The 19,198-nt window shown below is 46.0% G+C and overlaps 2 protein-coding genes across 8 annotated transcripts in view; one reads left to right on the top strand and one right to left on the bottom strand.

The window, feature by feature from the left end:
* PIR (pirin) overlaps positions 1-11,932 on the bottom strand; it is an 89,797-nt gene extending 77,865 nt beyond the window's left edge. For 2 of the 5 annotated variants that reach the window (XM_019417958.2, XM_019417956.2), the window contains exons 1-3: positions 10,526-11,146; positions 10,090-10,218; positions 3,619-3,711 (exon numbers count right to left, since the gene is read on the bottom strand). In XM_019417958.2, coding sequence (XP_019273503.1) covers positions 3,619-3,711; positions 10,090-10,218; positions 10,526-10,594 — 291 coding nt within the window. In that variant the 5' untranslated portion in view covers positions 10,595-11,146. Of the gene's footprint in view, positions 1-3,618; positions 3,712-10,089; positions 10,219-10,525; positions 11,150-11,510 lie in introns of those variants that run through there. The other 3 variants (XM_019417957.2, XM_053891819.1, XM_019417955.2) reach the window with 3 other exon arrangements.
* Positions 11,933-15,159: 3,227 nt separating this feature from the next.
* Positions 15,160-19,198, top strand: part of BMX (BMX non-receptor tyrosine kinase) — a 52,262-nt gene continuing 48,223 nt past the window's right edge. The window contains exon 1 of one of the 3 annotated variants that reach the window (XM_053891817.1): positions 15,160-15,427. In XM_053891817.1, the coding sequence (XP_053747792.1) occupies positions 15,425-15,427 (3 nt within the window). In that variant the 5' untranslated portion in view covers positions 15,160-15,424. The remainder of the gene's footprint in view (positions 15,428-19,198) is intronic. The other 2 variants (XM_019417960.2, XM_019417959.2) reach the window with 2 other exon arrangements.

The following is a 19,198-nucleotide window of genomic DNA, read 5'->3' as shown; positions in this document are numbered from 1 at the left end:
TATACAGTTCTCTAAACCATTAAGTAGAAAACAACAACAAGCGCTATAAATGGGTCCTCGCTCTTTCCCATCTGGTAGAATTATAGTACTTCCGGTTTGGAAGATCATCTAGATCATCTTAATGTGCTCGCCAACCCCTCGGGGCTGTTGCTGAAATACACCGCTGCGTGGGTCCCACTTCAGGTGATCGGAATTTTCTAGGATAATATTCTCCACATTTCTTTGATCACGTATCGCTATTAGCTACAAAAAAAAAAATGTGAGCATGCACTCATAATGCATATATCTAATTAGGTTGTGTATTCCCGGGATAGTACAACGTAATTTCATTTTTATTTTAACAAATTAGTGGAAACCGGCACAGCACTGACTCATGTGGCACACAGCCTATTTTGAGGACCACTGATCCTGAAAACGCACCCATTATGTTAGCATTCAGCGAATGCTTGTATTTCTCCAGGCATAAGAAAATCACTCTGATTCAGGAAGCCTTTTCTATGTTTTATATGTATATTATAACACATATAATAAACATATATATGTATATATATATAACATGTTATTACAAAGGTCTTCCTTCTATTGGTTTGTATCTATGCTTCGCATCCAAAGGTTTACCTTTGAGGGCATGCAAAATAAGCCTAATCCTTCTTAACACTACTGCAACTCCTATTCCTGAAAACAGCCGGATTTCCTTGATAGACAAGAAGCTTCTCTAACACAGTAAGGATCCCAGCAACCCAACAGAAAAAAATAGGCCAAGGATATAAATATGTAAGGTAAACAAATACTTAAAAATGAAAACAAAACCATAACCTCGCTCAGCTAGGAAAAGGGAAACTTAAAACCACGCTGAAGTATTCTCTTTCATTTATCAAAACGGCAAAGAGCTGGAACAGCGGGATCAGCCTATGATGTTGGTGTTGCCGAGGGAAGCCTGGCACCCCCACACACTGCTGTGCTAATGTTGATTGGTACAACCTCCATGGCAGGTGCCTGATGAAGCCATTCAAGAGTTGTTGTTTGAATACTGGGAAAATGCTAACCTTATAATGGTAAATGAAAAAAAAAGAAAGAAAGAAAACAGCACAATACCAGAAGAAATATACTAGAAGGAAATTTATCCAAACAATAACGATATGTATTTCTGGATGGTAAGACAACATAACAAATGATTGGTTTTGTTGTTGTTGTTGTTGTTGTTTAGTTTTTTGAGAGACAGAGAGGGAGACAGAGATAGAGAAGGGCAGAGGGAGAGAGAGAGAATCCCAAGCAGGCTCCACACTCAGCTCGGAGCCCAATGTGGGGCCCGATCCCATGACCTACGCTGAAATCAAGAGTCAGACACTCAACCGACTGAGTCACCCAAGCACCCTTCTAGTTCTGTTCTTTATACTAATTAGCCTTTTCAAAATTTATACCAAGCCTGTAGAAAATGCACCAGGGAGGAGATGATGAGAGCCTATCAGGGGGCCTGGTTCTGAACTGCAGACTTTTAACGTCCACATTAAGAGACAGAGGAATGCTTGCCTTGCCTACATGCCTGGGAAAAACTGATACAGTTGATTCTGGGTATTCCAGGTACTTATGTTCTATAAAGTTGCCATGACCATCGGATTCACAAACACTGAACTGCTGCTCTTGGGGAAATACAGGGTCTAGTCCCTTTGAGCCTCTAACCACATTTTCATCAACCGATCAACATAGAACCTTGTTTTATGGGTGCTTCTGTTTAAAGACATCTCACGAGTAGGTGAATCCGTGAATACAGGATTCACAAATAATGAGTAATGGCTGCAATTATAACTCTGCTTTTAGGGAAAATTCTTACTCAAAAGTAAAGGGCCAAATCCCAATATTCAACAGCTGAACGCCTTTGCAGGTGAGAGTTGAGCACCTTAAAATTTATAAATTGCAATTTATAAAGGAAATTAAGTTTCCTTTCCATAACAGAAAGGAAAGCAATGCGTGTCATGATTCATTTTATTTAATACATTCACTGTGTTAGCAAAAACTCTATTATCCAATTAAATTCAGCCAGTAGTTACTGAGCATCCCCACCTGCAGAACATGGTGATGTGTGGGATTATGTCAGCTGAAGCAATTTACAGTCCTCTTGGCCACAGGCGGGGAGGTTGAGGCCAATTCCTAACTCCAATACACAACAGACAGAATGTGATCGAGGCCACCATAGAGGTCTAACGTGCATGAGACTAGTAAAAATAGAATACTATGGGGACCAAATGAAGGAGAGAGTGTACTCTCTTGGGACTGTCTTATAAAAGATGGTGGAGAGAGTGGCATCTAAAAAGACCTTGAGGGACTGGTACAATGGTAACTGGAGCTGTGCGATGGGAGTGATGAGAATATCCTGGTACCAGAAGCAGAGAAGAATAGTGGGGACATGTGTTCTGGAAACCGGGTCAGAATCCAGCATGGGTGTAGGATAAGTGAAAGGAATGGCTTCCATTACTGCTGTAAGGCAAGACACAATGCCCCCAAAGTGCTAACAGAGAACTGGACGGCCAATGACTAAGTGGGGAACAGAAACCGGTCCAACCACCTTGAGCCTTCATATTGTTTCCAGAATCTTCTTGGTTAACTCAACCTTTACATGGCAGTGGTTAACTCTTTAGCAGTCCATCTTTCACCTCCTTAACCAGAATGCAAACTGGAAGCAAGCAGGGGACCAAGGCTCCTGCTTCCTTAGCCTCTGTCCCTCTGCCCACCACCCACTCCCCAACACAACACACACACACATCTAACCTACAAAGGATTGCCCAACACCAATGTCGGCATGTCACCAGTCTTTAGCAAGTATTTACTCATTCGGTAATTGGCTTTGACAAACACAAGTGAGCCCTGGTCTTCTTCCTAATACAGGTTCTTCTCACGGAGCAGATGGCTACATTTTCTCGGTAACTGTCCCTGCATTTTCCCAGAACATACGTATACGTACGTGTAGAGAATGAGAATCTTTTAAAGTGCCACCACATCGCATCATACATTTTTGTCTCTTTATCTAACTAAAACTGAAAACAAGTGTTCAGCAGAATCTCTGTAAATCTTAGAGTTAAATTTTTAAATGTACAGGTATGACCTTAAAATTCTAATTTTTAGGCTATGCTGTATTTCAGCCCTTTGATTCTAGAATTCCTTAGAACTGAATTGAAATACTAATAGTGTTCTTGGATTGTCTTTGGAGTTTTAAATATTACATGAGATTAAACATTTCTGAATTTTCTTGAAGAAAAACAAGTTTTCTACATAAAATTATTTAAATCACACCTTAAATTGTTTCTTCTCTCACAAATTATTTTAATTACATAAATATTTGAAGAAGCCAATCCTTGCTCTTTATTAACTGCACAAATAAAAATGTCTCCAGTGGCACAAATTCAAAGAACATTAAAAACAGCAAATATTTAAATCAGAATATACTTCATGTAAAGTATATGGCTTCCCAGAGTAGCCAGTCCATAGCTAAGACCTTCAGAATTAATTTAACTATTATTCATTGTTTCTAACTCTGAATTTTCTATTAGAAGTGATCACTCAATTTAATTACAGAAGCAAATTTAAAAATACACACTTTTGCAGTCAAATTATTTTACTTACTGTCTCAAAACCTCGATGCGGGTGATCAGGAAATCCACCTGGTCTACCTCCTTTAAATTCGTCAAACAGTAAAAATGGGTCCAGATTTTTCAACTGAAATAAAAATTAAATCCAACAGATTAGACATGCCTTTTAAACCACACTACTGAGGGCTATCTTCATGGACAGATCTAGCAAAACTCACTGAAAACAACGTAGCTGATGAGAATCTTGAAATGAAAATCACTTTCAGGAAAGAATGCCTTATACACGTCCACATGCACACGCGTGCACGCACACACACATGGACTGGAAGTACGTTAAAGAGCCTATTTTATAAAAGGTACAAAGAGGAGATAAACATTTCATGATCATCGAAGATCTAAACGGTCAAGCACAAACAAGATACAGTCTGTATCCTAAGCAGATTCAAAAATCCATGATAGCATACATGCTCTGGAGGAAGGCAATTTAACACATACGAGGGAAGGGGAAGGATCAGGGAAGGTACTTTCAGGGAGGTGGCACCTGAGCTAGGTCCTGAAGTACATGTAGGAGTTAATGAAGTAGAAGGGGGGAGAAGGAAGAACATTCCAAGTAAAAGAGCAGAGAACACTGCTAAGCTATAGTAATTATAATAATCTATCTGTAGCTTCTTTTGGGTTTTCTTTGCAGACATTCAGATTGCCAGTGTATTTACCAATAAGCTTTTGCCCAGCAGTTCACAAATTTTTTGGTTGCATTAGATTAAAGCCGTGGCAGGCTGCAGTTTTTGTGGGGTCTGCTAGGCTTGGCTGGTCTCTCCACATGGCTTATTTTCCATCCCAAGCTGAAACAGTGGCCGCTATCTAGGACATGCTGTTCTCATCACCAAGGGCAGGAGCAAATGGGAGCCAAGTCAATAGTGCACAAGCACATTAACACGTCCCAGGTCACAGCACGTGACATGGCCAAGCCCAAGGCAGGAGGAGGGCACTTAAACCCTGCCTATGGGACTCCCGGGGAATGCACCTAAAAGTGGGTTTGGAGTATGTAATCCCATTATGGGGGGCAGTGAATATTTGGGAGTAGTATTCCAGCCAACACCCATCAGCAAATAACTGGGGTCCCCTCCCCTTCGTTTTCAATCCTTACACTTTCTATTTCTTTTCCCTTTTTGCAAGCTAGCGCATCTACAACAATGCTGAGTAGAAACGCTGGTAAGTAGACGTCCTTGCTTTTCCCTGATTTTACACAGATCGCTTTTTCAAGATTCGTCGGCATGCAGGTTGTTTAATACAGGTTTTCTGCAGACTCCCTCCACAAGGTGAAAGAATTCCCCTTCCGTTTCTAGTTTACTAATTTCTTAAACCTACACAGGTGTTGAATTTTATCGAACGCTTTTTCTGCACTGATCGAGATAATTTTTCTCTCCTTTAATGTCTTAATGTTGGTAAATTACATAAACAGAATTTCCAACATTAAACCAAATTTGCTGTGTTCAGACGATCCAAACCTTGTTGTGATATATTATCTTTTTTATACGTTGCTATATTTGCGTAGTTAATATTTTGCTTATGATTCTTGCAAAAATGTTTATAAATGCCGTGCAATTATCCTTTCACTTTGCTGTCCTTGTCTGGTCTTGACTGCAAGGCAACGTAGTTTCCTAAAGCGATGTGAGGTCTCCCTGGAGCTTCATCTGGAGGTGGAGAGTTTGTGTTACTGGAGTTATCTATAGTTTCAATATTGGGTGAAATTTGTCTGTAAGATCATCTGGACCTGTTGTCTTTGAGGTAGACTTTTAAAATAGGCTGGGTGGGCCTTTTAGGGAAATTGTTTATTTAAAAAAAAGGGATGGACAGCTGGCACTGATCCTTTTGCCCTTTCCCCTCTTCCTCCTCTCTGCGCCCAAGGGTGAATGATTACTGTTGCCTCAACAGCTGTCTCGGGCCATAAGGTGATGCACCAAGAGCACCAAAATGATGAACTAATATAGAATGAGCATGGGTCTCTAATAAGTGGGGAGCCTTCAGGCCCACCCTACACTGCCTACTCTTGGGTTTTCAAAAGAGAAACACAAATCCGTACGTACGCAAGCCATTGGTTTTAGAGGCTGCCTTCTGTTACACAGTTGAACCGAATCCTGATATAAGGGTAGTAATGCCTGTGGCAGCAGCCCAGAACCAGCCGAGACCCCACTTTCCCAACACTCAATGAAATGCCAGCCTACATCAAGGCAATATGGAGGCAGCAGAAGGGAGAGGTCCTGTCAAAGATAAACTCCAATAGCTCAGACTACCTCCCGGGCCTACTCAACCTCTAGACAGGGCTGGGGGGTAACGATGAAAAAGTAGAGGGAAATTGCCAGCATGCAGTTCAAACTGAGATCTCGATTTGGCCTCGAATGGACTTGAGCTACGACTCTATGCTCCCCACCTTGACTCTACACGTAGAGATCCTGATAATGGAGAATGCCATCTACAGAGGCTATACCGATCAGGACCAAGATTAGTCAAGGTTATTTAATGATATTAAGGAACTCTTAGCATTTTTAAGTGTGTAATGGGATTATAGTTTCATTTCTTAAAGCTATTATCTTTTACAGATACCAACTGAAATATTTATAAGTACAATAAAAATGATTCACTTTTAAAATACTTTGAGTGAAGAAATGGTTGGGGGACACAGAGGAAACAAGAATGCCCATGAGTTGATCACTGTGGACGTTGGGTACATGGAGATTCATTATACTATCTTCTCTTCTTTCCTCTTTTAGAAATTCTTCATAATAAAAAAATACGTGTAAGAGTGGTCCAAGGAAAATCACACTCCACCAAGGAGTGTCTGGTGGAAGGGGGTGTGGAGCATTGAGGCAAGTGCAAATGAGTGACGGGCTTCCCTGTTTCCCAACAGAAAACAAGCCACTAATGGCATGCTGTGCAATCATTCAAATTCCAGCTTGGCCCGCATTTAATCATGACGAAAGGCGTGAGCTGACCCCACTCCTTCTTTACTGTTCATCACCAAAAGGCTCAGTGAGAGCTTTGTAAATTCCTCTGCCTCCACGTTTACCGCCATAGGGAACATGTCACTTAGGGCCACTAATACGAAACACTTGTAAATTCTACACTAAAATAGCTTTGTGCTCCAAAGCGTGTGAGATGTTTCTTCAGAGACAAAGTCCGGGTGCAAAAAGTTTGAAAAGTAACTACCTTGAAGCTAGATTGGTGCTTTCCTTCTCTGCTGACTGGAGAATTAGGGGTTGCAGGGTACTGAAAACTATGGTGACAATCTAAATGGCCAGAAGTAGGTCCAGGAGGAAGACAACAGTGGTATGCCATACACTGGAGCAGGTCATAGCTATTTCAATGATGGTCATGAAGAACTGATAACAACGTGGCAAGTGCGTACATTACTGTGTTCAATGAAAAACCAAGGACACAAAATTGTTTATTTTGTATAATCCCCATGATGTAAAATATACAACTACATGGACACAAAAGGAAACACCCTCTGTCTTAACAGTAATTAAACCAGGGTGATGGCATTAGAAGTGATTCCTATCCACTTACTTTTTTCTTAGGGTAGAGGCATACACAGCAGACCCTCTGAATTAGTAGAATGTGGGTATCTTTAACATTGTTTTGGTGTTTAATTATTTTTGAGAGAGACGGAACACAAATAGGGGAGGAGCAGAGAGAGAGGGAGACACAGAATGTGAAGCAGGCTCCAGGCTCCGAGCTGTCAGCACAGAGCCCAACGCGGGGCTCGAACTCACAAACTGCGAGATCATGACCTGAGCTGAAGTCGGACGCCTAACCGTCTGAGCCATCCAGGTGCCCCAGAATGGGGGCATCTTTAAAGCATAAGTCTTCAGCGAGGGACTCTTAACCGGGTACCATGGATAGAATTCAGGGTGGCTATATACTTGGCTGGGGAAAAAAATTACATCTTTATTTTCACTAACCTCTAACTGAAAATTTCTCTTCTGAATTTTTTTCTAGTAAAATGTATATAACAAAATTTACCATCTTAACTCTTTTTAAGTATACGGTTCAGTGTCATTAAGTACATTCACATTGGTAGGCAAGAGTCACCGGCAGCCATCTCCAGGCTGAAATGCTTTAATCATGAAGACAAAGAATCACAGTAAATGACCAGGACCTGTGACTCCAGAAATCAAAGCTCTTTTCATAGCACATGACAGTGGTTGCAGGTGTACTGAACTATTATTGTTCACGTGCCTCACAGCTTTGCAATTAGGGAGTTCTATGAACTGCCACCAGGTCTTATTGATTATTTAATGCAAAATTACTAGATTGCAAATCTGCTTTGTAATAATGTGCTAACCATATTTCAATATGTTTTCCTTTGTAATCCTATGTATTTTGTTTCACGTGTATAAAAAATATTATTCTGAGAAAGAACTTGTAGGTTACACCAGCCCCCTCCCCCCCCCCAAGGGGTTGACAAGACAAAAAGAAATTAAGAAACGCTCAGCAGATGTGTTCTGACAGATGGGGTAATTAAAGTATTAGCTACCCCCAACACAATGGGTGTCCGAGTTCCATACAATTGTTCTGTCCGTGATGAGGTCTGGTAGAATTGGATACCACACCCAGCTGGCATCTCCCCAACACCCACCACGCATTCAGCCCTTACAATAATCCTGTTTGCATGTATCCCGTTGGAAAACAATGTCTGATGGACCCCAAAACACATTCACAGGTGAAGAGGAAGCTAATGGCAGAAAGAGTATGGGAATATCAGAACAGAATCTAAGAAGAGGAACCAACCAACCTCATTTTTTAAAAAGAATCCATTTCCCTAATATACTGCTTCCTTTATTCAAAAATATTTGGGGAGGGGGAAGATGTCCAGCATCACTAATCATCAGGGAAATGCAAACCAAAACCACAATAAGATATCACCTCACACCTGTCAGAATGACTATTATCAAAAAGACAAGAAATAACAAGTATGGGGGGGTGTGGAGAAAAGGGAGCCCTTGTGGACTGTTGGTGGGAATGTAAATTGGTGAAGCCACTCTGGAAAACAGTATGGAGGTTCCTCAAAACATTAAAACTAGGAATACCACATGATCCAGTGATCCCACTCCTGGGTGTTCACCCAAAGAAAACGAAAACACTAACGTGAAAAGAGATCTGCACCCCCGTGTTCACTGAAGCATTATTCACAATAGTCAAGACATGGAAACAACCGAAGCGTCCACTGAACGGATAAAGAAAATGTGTGTGTGTGTGTGTGTGTGTGTGTGTAAACACACATACACTATGAAATATTATTCAGCCATGAAAAAGGAGATCTTGTCATGTGCAACAACATGGGTAGATCTTGAGGGCATTATGCTAAGTGAAAGAAGTCAGACAGAGAAAGGCAAATACCATATGATCTCACTTATGTGTGAAATCAAACAATAAATACATAAACCGAGCTCACAGACACAGAAAACAGATTAGTGGCTGTTGCCAGAGGTGGGGGTGGGCGAAATACGTCAAGGTGTTCAAAAAGTACAAACTTCCAGTTAGAAGATAAGTAAGTCCTGGGGATGTGATGCGCAACATGGTGACTATAATTAGTATTACTGTGTTACATATTGGAAAGTTGCTAAGAGAGAAAATCTTAACGGTTCTCATCACAAGAAAAATAAGTTCTGTAACTATGTACGGTGATCGACATTAACTACACTTATTGTCGTGATCATTTTGCAAGACAAGCAAATACCAAATCATTATGTTGGCCACCTGAAACGAGTACGATGTCGTATGTCAATAATATCTCAATGAAAAACAATCTTTCTGGAACCCGGTATGCTGCGCAGTGCTGTGTTCCTTGGGCTATAACCACCATTTGCTACCTTTCTGTGCCAATAAGATTTTCTTTTCCGCAAGTCACCATGCCCCCGGTAATTTTCAAATAAAGCCGCTCTCTCGTGTTGAAAGAGGTCTACCTGACCTAAAATCACCTCATATGAGAGAAGCCTCCATGCACCCCCTCCACCACGAGAGGCCCACAGAGTTGGGTCCCGGTGGTTTTTTCCAAGAATCCAAATCCCTGGCACTGGCTGACTGGCCAACGGTGGACACATGACCCAGGCGAGCCAATCAGATTCTCTCCCCTGGGAATTTGGAAGTGAGCCCTACAGCTACTCCCTGGGGCTGTGAACTTGGGGCTATAAGGTGGGCCCATTTGGCGGCATGCACACTGAGGCAGGTAGATCAACCCAGGACAGCACAAGGGAACGCAGAGTAGGGGCACGGATGCCTCCGTTGCACCTTCTGCGCAGGACCTCTGTACCCATGTTAGAGGGACCCACTTTGGGGCGGGGCTGGTCCAGGGGGGACCCTAATCGCTAAGTTTAGAGCTGGACGCTCTGGCACCCCCACAAGGCAGGTCATGATTGTCCCGGGCCCTCTCTTCCCAAGTTAACCCTCACTGTCCCACCAGTGCCTTCTGCCAAAAACACAAATAGCCACCCAACCAGCATACCTCGGGTCTGCCAATGCTTCTTCGGACCCTCGCCCCGACCCCTTCCGACTGCTCCCGGCTGAGCATGGACAGGGTAACCTTCTTGGAGGAGGCCATGTCCAAGTCTAAAAGGAGTGTTCCGATGCTGAGCTGTAGAGGAGAGAGGGCCAGAGGGGGAACAAAATAAAAGACAAATCATAAAGGAGGGCACATCCAAGGACTACGAAATAAAGGGTACTAAATTCAGACCTGCCCCAAATATTAACAGCTACAGTATATGGACTGTTTCCTCCGTACAAGACCTGGGTTAGGTCATCTAAAATAATGTTGGGGACCATGTATGGTACTAACTAGGTTCCCAGCACCCCACTAATTATTTGCAATCGTTACCTCATGCAATCCTACAGCCATCACTTACCAGGTTTAGCAAGAACAGTTCGGCCGGGCACTTACTAACCTCTAATGAGCGCTGTATCCGCTTTATCTCATTGCAATCTCTCAAGTCCCGCCAGGGAGGTGCCACCATGAGGTAGAAAGATTTATGTGGTGACACACGGAACACGAAGGAAATCCGTGAGGTCTGTGACTCTCACCGGAACACGCCAAAGATCTTGGCACTGAAAGGATCTTCGAGGGTCACCAAATTCAAAGACCCATTTTTCCCCGCAGTTCACGGGCAACTTCAGTGGCAAGAAATCTTTGAGCTTTGTCAGGAAGTCTTCAGGAGCACGGGAAACCCCTGGGTGTCCCTGCCAATGCATCCTGTATTTCAGGACCAATCTACACCCCGCCTTTAGTATTCAAAAGCGTTTTCTCTCGGCGGGGCCTAAGTTCTGCCGACTGGAGTATCACAGAACCAGTAATGATCAATCCCTTTTTCACTTCAAATGCTTGCAGACAGCAGTGCCACCAAATCCCTAAAACTCTTGTTCAAGCGAAACACAATCCACTCCTTCAAAGATCCCAACTCAGACCTAGAGAGTCGCTTTAGCAAGAAGCAGAGACTCCAGAGCCGGAGAGCCTGGGTTTGCATCCGGGCTTCACCCGGTCCCAGCTGTGCGACCTGAGGCCACCTGCTAAGCCTCTGTGTTCCTCAGTTTTTCCATTTGTGAAATAGGGGTAAGAAGCCTGCCAACCTCAACGGGGTGTGGTCGGCGCTCTAAGAGTGTTAGCTGCTGTCACTCAGAGCCCTCCACTCGGCCACGCCCCCCTAGTCAGTCACCACGCGTCCTCCCGGGGGCAGGCAATCGGTAAATACTTCCTGGGTGCTGGACAGGGGGGTTCTGAAATGAGCTTAATCCTCAAAGCCGTCCAGAACTGTCATCACACACGTACAAGCAAGCAGGAAGGGTCTCGCCCCTACCTCTCTGCATTACTTCGAGGTCCTTCCGGACTCCCCGCCCGGAAATCCGAGGCACCCGAACCACGGGCGCGGCGCTTACCGGATCGCAGTGCTTTGCCGCCAGGAAAGCCGCCTCCCACCTTCGCCAAACGTCAGGGTCCTACTTAAGCGTCCGCCGGCAGCTCCCGGGAGCCTGGGCCGGGAGTCTACGGCGGGCCGGGGAGGGCGGGGCCCCGCGCGGCGCTCCCGGCACCGCCGCCCCCGGCACCGCCGCCCCCGCGGGCGCGCGGCCCCCACGCGGCGGCGGCTGGAGCCCGGGCGGCGGCGCGGGGCGCGAGGGCGCCTCACCGTGACTCAGCGTTTCGCCGCCCGCGGCCGCAGCGGGGCGGGAGGCGGGAGTCTGCGGGGCTCGGGGGGGCGGGGGCGGGCGAGGGTGCGCTCCCGTCTCTCCAGGCCGCCGGGCTCCTCCCGCGCCCCCTTCCGCCCCTCCCCTGCCTGCTCGGCGACCCAGCGACCTCTGCGCCCCTCCCGCCCCGGAGAGGCGCGCCCCCGCGGGCGTCCGGGCGCTCGCTGGGCCGGGCTGGTGCTCCCGGCCCGTCGAGGACCCGCCCCCACCTCGTTAGAAGGCCCGTCGTTCACTGGAGTCGCTGGTCGCGCGTCCCTCAGAGCGGGGCTGCACTTTCCAATCGTGCCTCCGGCACTTGTTAGCTGTGCGACCTGGGGCAGCTGGCTCAGCGTCTCTGTGCCTCCAGCTCCTCCACTGCAAAACGGGGGTGGGGATAATGGAACCAGCCTGGTAATGAGAATTAAGTGAACTTGGTGTGTCCTAAGCACGACACAATTGTTTGTTGCATAAATATGTCGCCTGCTGTTTGGCCCTTAGCATGGGGGGGGTGGGGGGAGCGGTGGAGGTGAGGGCAGGAATGGAGGCGCCGACACTCTTTTGCCTGAAGAAGAGACACGCTCGCTCCGGGCGACAGTTGGGTAAGAGCGCGCTTGTCGTGGGCGTGCTTGTGGACAGGCATTGGAGAGTTTTCCCAGGGCAGTGCACAGTCGCAGCGCCGGTGAGCGCGTCCAGCTCCCTGCTGGGGTTGTTAACCAGGAGGACGGGGCACGGCCGCCAGCTTCTGTCCTCCAAACACCAGAAAAGCTTGTTGTGTGGTTTAGAGAAAGGAAAGAAAGTGGCACTTCCAAAGCGGGGACCAGAAAACTTTGTAAAGGGCCGGATGGTAAATGTTTTCAACTCTGTAGGCCACATATGTTCTCTGTGAAGACCGTTCCAAGGTTGGCCTCTGTAGCAACAAACCAGCCATAGACAACATGGAAGTAAACGGGTGCGGCTGTTTCAATAAAACTTCAATTATGGCTCCTGTTGGGGAGGGAGGATTTCCTCTGCCCTTCAAGGTCCTTGTAGCTGGACTGAGAATCAAGTCGACGGGAGACAGATTAACAGGAGAAAATCGAATTTAATTCTGTGAGTATGGGGAATTCGCAGAGCTGTGAAATTCCAAAGACAGTGAGGCAACATGAGGCTTTCTAGCATCCGGAGCTCAGGACAGGGATGGGGGTGTGGGGACACAAAGGGAAGAAGACCGGGGCGCCTGGGTGGCGCAGTCGGTTAAGCGTCCGACTTCAGCCAGGTCACGATCCCACGGTCCGTGAGTTCGAGCCCCGCGTCAGGCTCTGGGCTGATGGCTCGGAGCCTGTTTCCGATTCTGTGTCTCCCTCTCTCGCTGCCCCTCCCCCGTTCATGCTCTGTCTCTCTCTGTCCCCAAAATAAATAAACGTTGAAAAAAAAAAATTAAAAAAAAAAACAAAAAAAAACAAAGGGAAGAAGACCATTTGCGGAAGGTGAGAGGAGATGTTTGGAAAACAAAGGTTGCCGTGCTATGCACGTCAGTCTCCAGGTAAAGAGGAATCTCTGTTAATCACGTCCACCCTCCACCCCCACTCACCCATCTCCTCTCATCAGAACCGAGGTTATCCGTTCCACCACCGAGGCCGAGATTTAATAGGCAAGCATCTCTAGGAGAGGGGATACATTTAATCTTCCATCCCAGTAGGTGCAAACCATTCACATCGTAGGTGTAAACCATTCACATCGGACCCCAACCTCCATGTAGATCATTTTAGCACCAGAGGAGTAAATGCAGGAGGTGGTGGGGCGATACCCCCACTGAAGAGATTCCAGGGCAAAAGCTCAGGCTGTAGAGAGACACTACTGGAGCCCTTGGAGGCTTACTCTTTAGCAAAGAGAGACAGACATTAAAGGTAATAAATCGTGCAGCAGGTGTCAAATGCTGTGGAAAGAGACGAAGCGGAGCAGAGAGAGGGAGATCCTCAGCGCTGGGTGGAGTGAGATTGTAGTACTCAACAAGGTGGTCCAGGTAGGGCTCATTAGGAAGATGCCACTTGAAGCAGAGCCCCGAGATGAGGACATGAACCAGGCAGATGTCTGTGGCAGTTTGCCAAGCAGAGGAAACCACCGAATGCTGAAATTTGGAATCAGAAGCAGGTAGATGGTGTTTAAAGCCATGGCACAAATGAATTTTTTAAAGTGGGGGGAAAAAAACAATAGAGGTCAGCCAGAAGCCAGAAGAAGCTCGCTCGTGCCTTAGAGAACGTTCCCGAGGGTGTCACTGGGTACGGGTGCCAGCGCAGAGGATAATTTGAACAGATTAAATCACGTAATCGCAACAGCAGGTTGCCACAACAAGTTGGAATTAAACTAAAGACGTGCCAAATACAAAGCCAAAGAAAGGTTCGGGAGACGTGGCAGAGGAAGCGAATGAATAGAAGAAGTCAATAAATCTACATTTGACTCAGAGGAAACCACTCCCCACGACTGCCCCGGAGTTTCAAGGCCCAAGAAGGGATGGGGATCCTAGGAGATTGTGCCCAGGTGTTTCCAGTACTGGACTTAAACCTTCACTTGGGGGTTCTGCCTCCTCAAGACATAAGGCCCCTGAAGCTGTGGGCTGCCTCTGTTCTGTTTACTCCTGTCTCTGCTTGGCCCACGGCAGGTTCTCACTAAGACCCGACCGGATGATGAGTGAACAGCCATGATGCGAATCCCGCGTCCACCCAAAGGAATACTCTTTGCAAGTCAGTAGCTTCACTCTCGTCTGCCACCCCAAGATTTCATCACACCGTGGAGGTTTCCAAATAAGTCTGAGTAGCCAAGCGTGTATAAGTTAATACAGTTGTCAACGCAACGCCAAAAGGCTGGCTGTGGTTTTCGGCCGTTGATAGTAGAGCCTAAAAGAACTCATTAGATGTATTTCACGTTACCGGCCAGCGTGCACCAGAGAAAAGGGTGGAATGAGGAAAGCCGAGAGCGGTGATGTTGTCAGGATGATGTCCAGCGACAATCACGCTTTTCATTGCAATCTTGGTGCATTGGCCAAACTGATCTCTTTTCTGCTTCTGGATTTCTTAGCACCTTAAGGTGGGGAAATGTGCCCCTTTTGGGTCATATTAACTGTCTTTATCTGTCGCACATTCTCCAGCCTCCCCTCGCCCAGGGTCCACTTGGAGTGTTCATTGCTTTCTCTCTGTGCACTTTGGCGTTACCTCACGGTTTCCTGATTCTTGAGAGAAGTCAGCGTCAGGAGCGGGGTTTTGCCGAGATATTTTCTTGTCCTTTCCAGCACAGAGCTCTATAAACAAAGGCAGGGTTATCACATGTACCTGGCAGCTGCCTGGGAAAAGCGGGAGCTGTAGTTATCAAAATTGGAACCTTTATGAAAAATGCTTTTGTCTCCGTTTTTGTTGCGTTCAATCAGATCAACAAGTGTTGGCTAAGTGCTGAGCGTGGTTTCCTGTGGGATTGTGCAAGGCCCTTGCAGGACAATAAACGTTTTGGGGGCACTGAGTAATGTAGCCATTTCTGACCCAGCAGCCGGGAAAATGTGAGACAATTTGCTGCCGCTGGAAGGAGGGCAGCGGGGGCCGTGTTCCTGCAAGAGCAGACCAACCTCACCGCGGCGGACCCCGGCGGCGGACCCAGCCAAAATGGTGCGTTTCGTGCAGGTGCCTACACGATGTCATATCCTACAGGCAAATAGGCTCAGGACGATGAATGTGAAATTGCCGGGGCTCCTCCAGGGACTTTGGATGAGACCGTGCAATTTGGAGGCCTGCTGTGGATTTGCTGTAAATTCCCCCCGCGTTCAGAATCTCGTTCGGGGAAGCCGTCGGGTTGTGTGTATTTCACCGTCGGCTCCAGCTAGCTCTGTGGCTTTCTCCGTAGAGTTCTGTACGCATTGCCCTTCCGTGCCTTTGCATACCGGCTTCCTAACTGCTTCCGAAGAGACAGAGCAATGTTAGTCATACCTTCTTTCACTTATCTGTGTTTTTATGATGTTATGTTAACTACAAATATTTGCTCGCAGGTTCCCGAAGTCTTCCAAAATCTGGGGCTTGGGGGTGTCTTAGATGGAGATGGAAGGATGGGGGAGGTGAACCTTTCAGTTGCACCACAGCCATACAATTTTGCAAGTTCTTGTGGACCATGAGAATTTCACTGGATTTAAAGAGTAGCGCAACTGTAACGTGGTCTAGCTCAGTGCTTTCCAAACTCTCACGAGCACAGGCTGACACTGATACTGCCGGCCCATGGACCACGCTTGGAATAACATCCACGTATTGGTTTGTGAGAAACCCAGTGGCAAAAATACACAGTCAGGAAGGGGCTGGTTCAACCTGATTCTAAGGTGACCAGTCCCAGGGCCAAAAGCTTGTAACAGACGCATAGGTCAGGTGCTTGCTGACCAGAGAATCCCTGAGGTATATTCCTGCCTCTCACGATCCCCTATTCCCAGGATCTGGTGAAGGGCGATGAGAACTGAAATTTTATCACTGAGGGTCATTTCACTGTCATCAGTGTCTAACCTTTCCTGTGGTCTTTTTTTTTTTTTTAATTTTACATATGGAGTGATGAGGGGAAGGGGTACGGAGTTTAGGAATATCTACTAGCCTGCTAGGCATCATACCGCCATTTTCTCTTGATCCTCATAAACCTTTGACGTGGTTATTGTTTTAGTCCCTTTACAGATGGGGAAGCTGGGGTTTAGCAGGGTTAAGTAACAGGCCAGGTTGCACAGAGACAGAGCAGGGATTTGAACCTGCCAGCATGGTGCTTTTGCCCACGCCAACCTGTATCACCTAAGCAGTGTTATGGGCTACTAATTCAGCATAAGGTATTAGGACAAGGATTTATCACTTTTTGCTTTTTTCCTAACCACCCCATGAATTAGGACATACCCCATAGGACAGGGGGAGTCTGGCCTATTCTACAGGGTAAACAAATGCAAATTTTTAAGCTGCTTTAAACAGTGCCTGGCGTAAGGCACACCCTCCTTAAATGTGAGCTAGGATTCGATCGCTCATATCCTTCAAGGTCTGGTTCTAATGCCTCCCTTCCATAATGTCTTTCTTGACTATCTTAAGAAATGACTTTCCTTCCTCAGGCCTTTCAGGGCAAAGAGATCCTGGACTCTGCTCTAGCACTTGAGTCATTTCTTTCCACCTTTCTGTTTTTCTTTTTTTTAACATTTATTTATTTCTGAGAGAGAGCGCGCGCCAGCAGGAGAGGGGCAGAGAGAGGGGCTGTGCTGACAGCAGAGACCCTGATGTGGGGCTCGAACTCAAGAAACGTGAGATCCTGACCCGAGCTGAAGTCGGACACTCAACCGACTGAGCCACCCAGGCGCCCCTCTACCCTTTGCTTTCTTAACCATGATTCAGTGCCCCTAATGCGCCCAGAACTTTCCCGTAGCTTTCTCATTCAAGCCACAGAAAACGACAGAGGCGTGACCCATCTCATCTTACAGGTCAGAAAGCTGAAGCTTAGGACAGGGTAGGGCCTTGGTCAGGGTGACACAGCGCACAAATGACAGCCCTATAGGCTCCTCCGTGCCTTCTCAGTCCACCACCCTCTGGCCGCCCGGCCCGCTAATCAGTTATGAAACCTATCTCTCAAGTCTGCTCCTGATCTCTCGGGCAGTGGAGGGCTGGTCCTCATTTGGGGAACCACTCGCTTGATGTCCAGCCCGCTGCAGGCTCGAAATCGAGTGTGCTGGAGAGACCTGCAGAGTGACCTCCTTACTCTCCTGTTAATGGTTCCTCACAAATGTTAAATAAGCATGGCGCTTCCAAGTCATGGTCACTCGGCAGGCACCTTCAGTGTGGAAGTGACATAATGGTTGCTGGCTTCCTAAGAGAAAATACTATGTCGATTTCTGCCAGTGTTTTGGGTGCCGGTTCTTGTTTTTGCGTCCCCTGCACTTTAATCTCTTTCTAGTTTCACGCGCTTATGGAAATAGGCAGCCCGGGCTGCCTATTTGGTAGGCAAATTGATGTGTCTATACCATGTAGGTGGTAATATGAGACACCCGCCGCATTCCACCGGCTCCCCTATGGAAATCGATTTCTGGCTAATACTAACTAGCTTTAGGATCTTGTTTCATTTTGAAAGTCTTCTGAGCCTTCCCAATTGAATTTCCCTTAAATATGGGTACACAGAGCCAGATTTGCCAGTTGTCGGACAGGCATTTGAGTCAACAGTGGTACCTGAGCCTGGTGACTTAATGTCCTAACACAGGGAGGAAACGTTGCATTGCTAAAAATGAGTCATCACCACTGGTTATCTCTTCCTATACCAAGGGAGACCATAAAAATGCCTTCCATTTGGAATCTAGGCTAATCTAGGAGAAGAGAGAAGTACGAGGAAGAGATAGAAGCAGATAGAAGTAGAAAGGCAGGTCCAAACCTGAGCAAGAGCCAGATATGGTCTTAGAAGAAACTGATCTGGATGAGACAAAAAGCATGACTAATCAAAATGGGGCTCTTCAAGGGTGTTGGGAAGCTCCGGGGCCCGCTGACGGAGTTGAACTCTGAAGGTCTCCAAAGACATGTGGCTCCAGACGTGTGTTACACGAGAACGACAGATTGCAGACCTATCTGCACAGAGTGCGAACTCATTTTTGTGAAAATAAATACGTGCACGTATGTATTCAAAAGTATCTAGACGTGTGTTCACCAAGATGTTAACAGGTTTTTTTTCCTTTGCTTATTTGTAGTTCTTCATTTTGTAGAATAAACGTACATCACATCTGATTTTAGAAATGAAAGCCAAAAAATTCACAAAAGGCAGGACTTTGGAATGAACAAATTTGTTGCCATTTGACAAATTATGTGGCATCAGGTGCAACAACATGCATAAAGCCTTGGAGATATATCAGAAAGTGTGTCCAAGGACTTGGAACGGTCCTTTTGAGCCCATTTTCTTCTTCCCCTCAAGATACAAAAGCAACTTTGTGAATTTCATTTCTCGGTGATTTCTGCGACTCACCATACTGATTTTTTAGATAAAATTTCCCTCCCCCAAATTTTAATGTAATGAATGTAAAAGTTCTATAAACAGAAAAGCATGTGTACTAGGAAAGGCTGCTTATACATTGACATTGCCGTTTGCATTTTTAAAACAGTGCTCTTAGTGTGACAAGTCCATTCAGTGTCTGAAAAAGTTTTGAAAAGTAAACTTTCTCTCTTATTTTGAAAAGTAAACTTTCTATTCAACTAATCAGATCTATTTAACTTGCATTCTGCTTTGAGGAGTCATGTTCTAGCTGTGGAGACAACAGACGTTTGACAAAAGTTTTCACAGTTTTTTTTTATGCGTTCTTAGTAAAACTTTTAATTGCAGGAATAGAAAAGGCAAAAGTGCCCTAAAACTATACCCAGTGTGTGGTATGGCTCCCCAAGAGGGGAATTAACTCAAAAACA

Source organism: Panthera pardus, unplaced genomic scaffold (genome assembly GCF_024362965.1).
Source record: "Panthera pardus isolate Hobbes unplaced genomic scaffold, ASM2436296v1 HiC_scaffold_27, whole genome shotgun sequence".
NCBI classification, from domain to species: domain Eukaryota; kingdom Metazoa; phylum Chordata; class Mammalia; order Carnivora; family Felidae; genus Panthera; species Panthera pardus.
The sequence above is the reverse complement of the archived record's forward strand: the minus strand, read 5'-3'. Positions and strand labels throughout refer to the sequence as shown.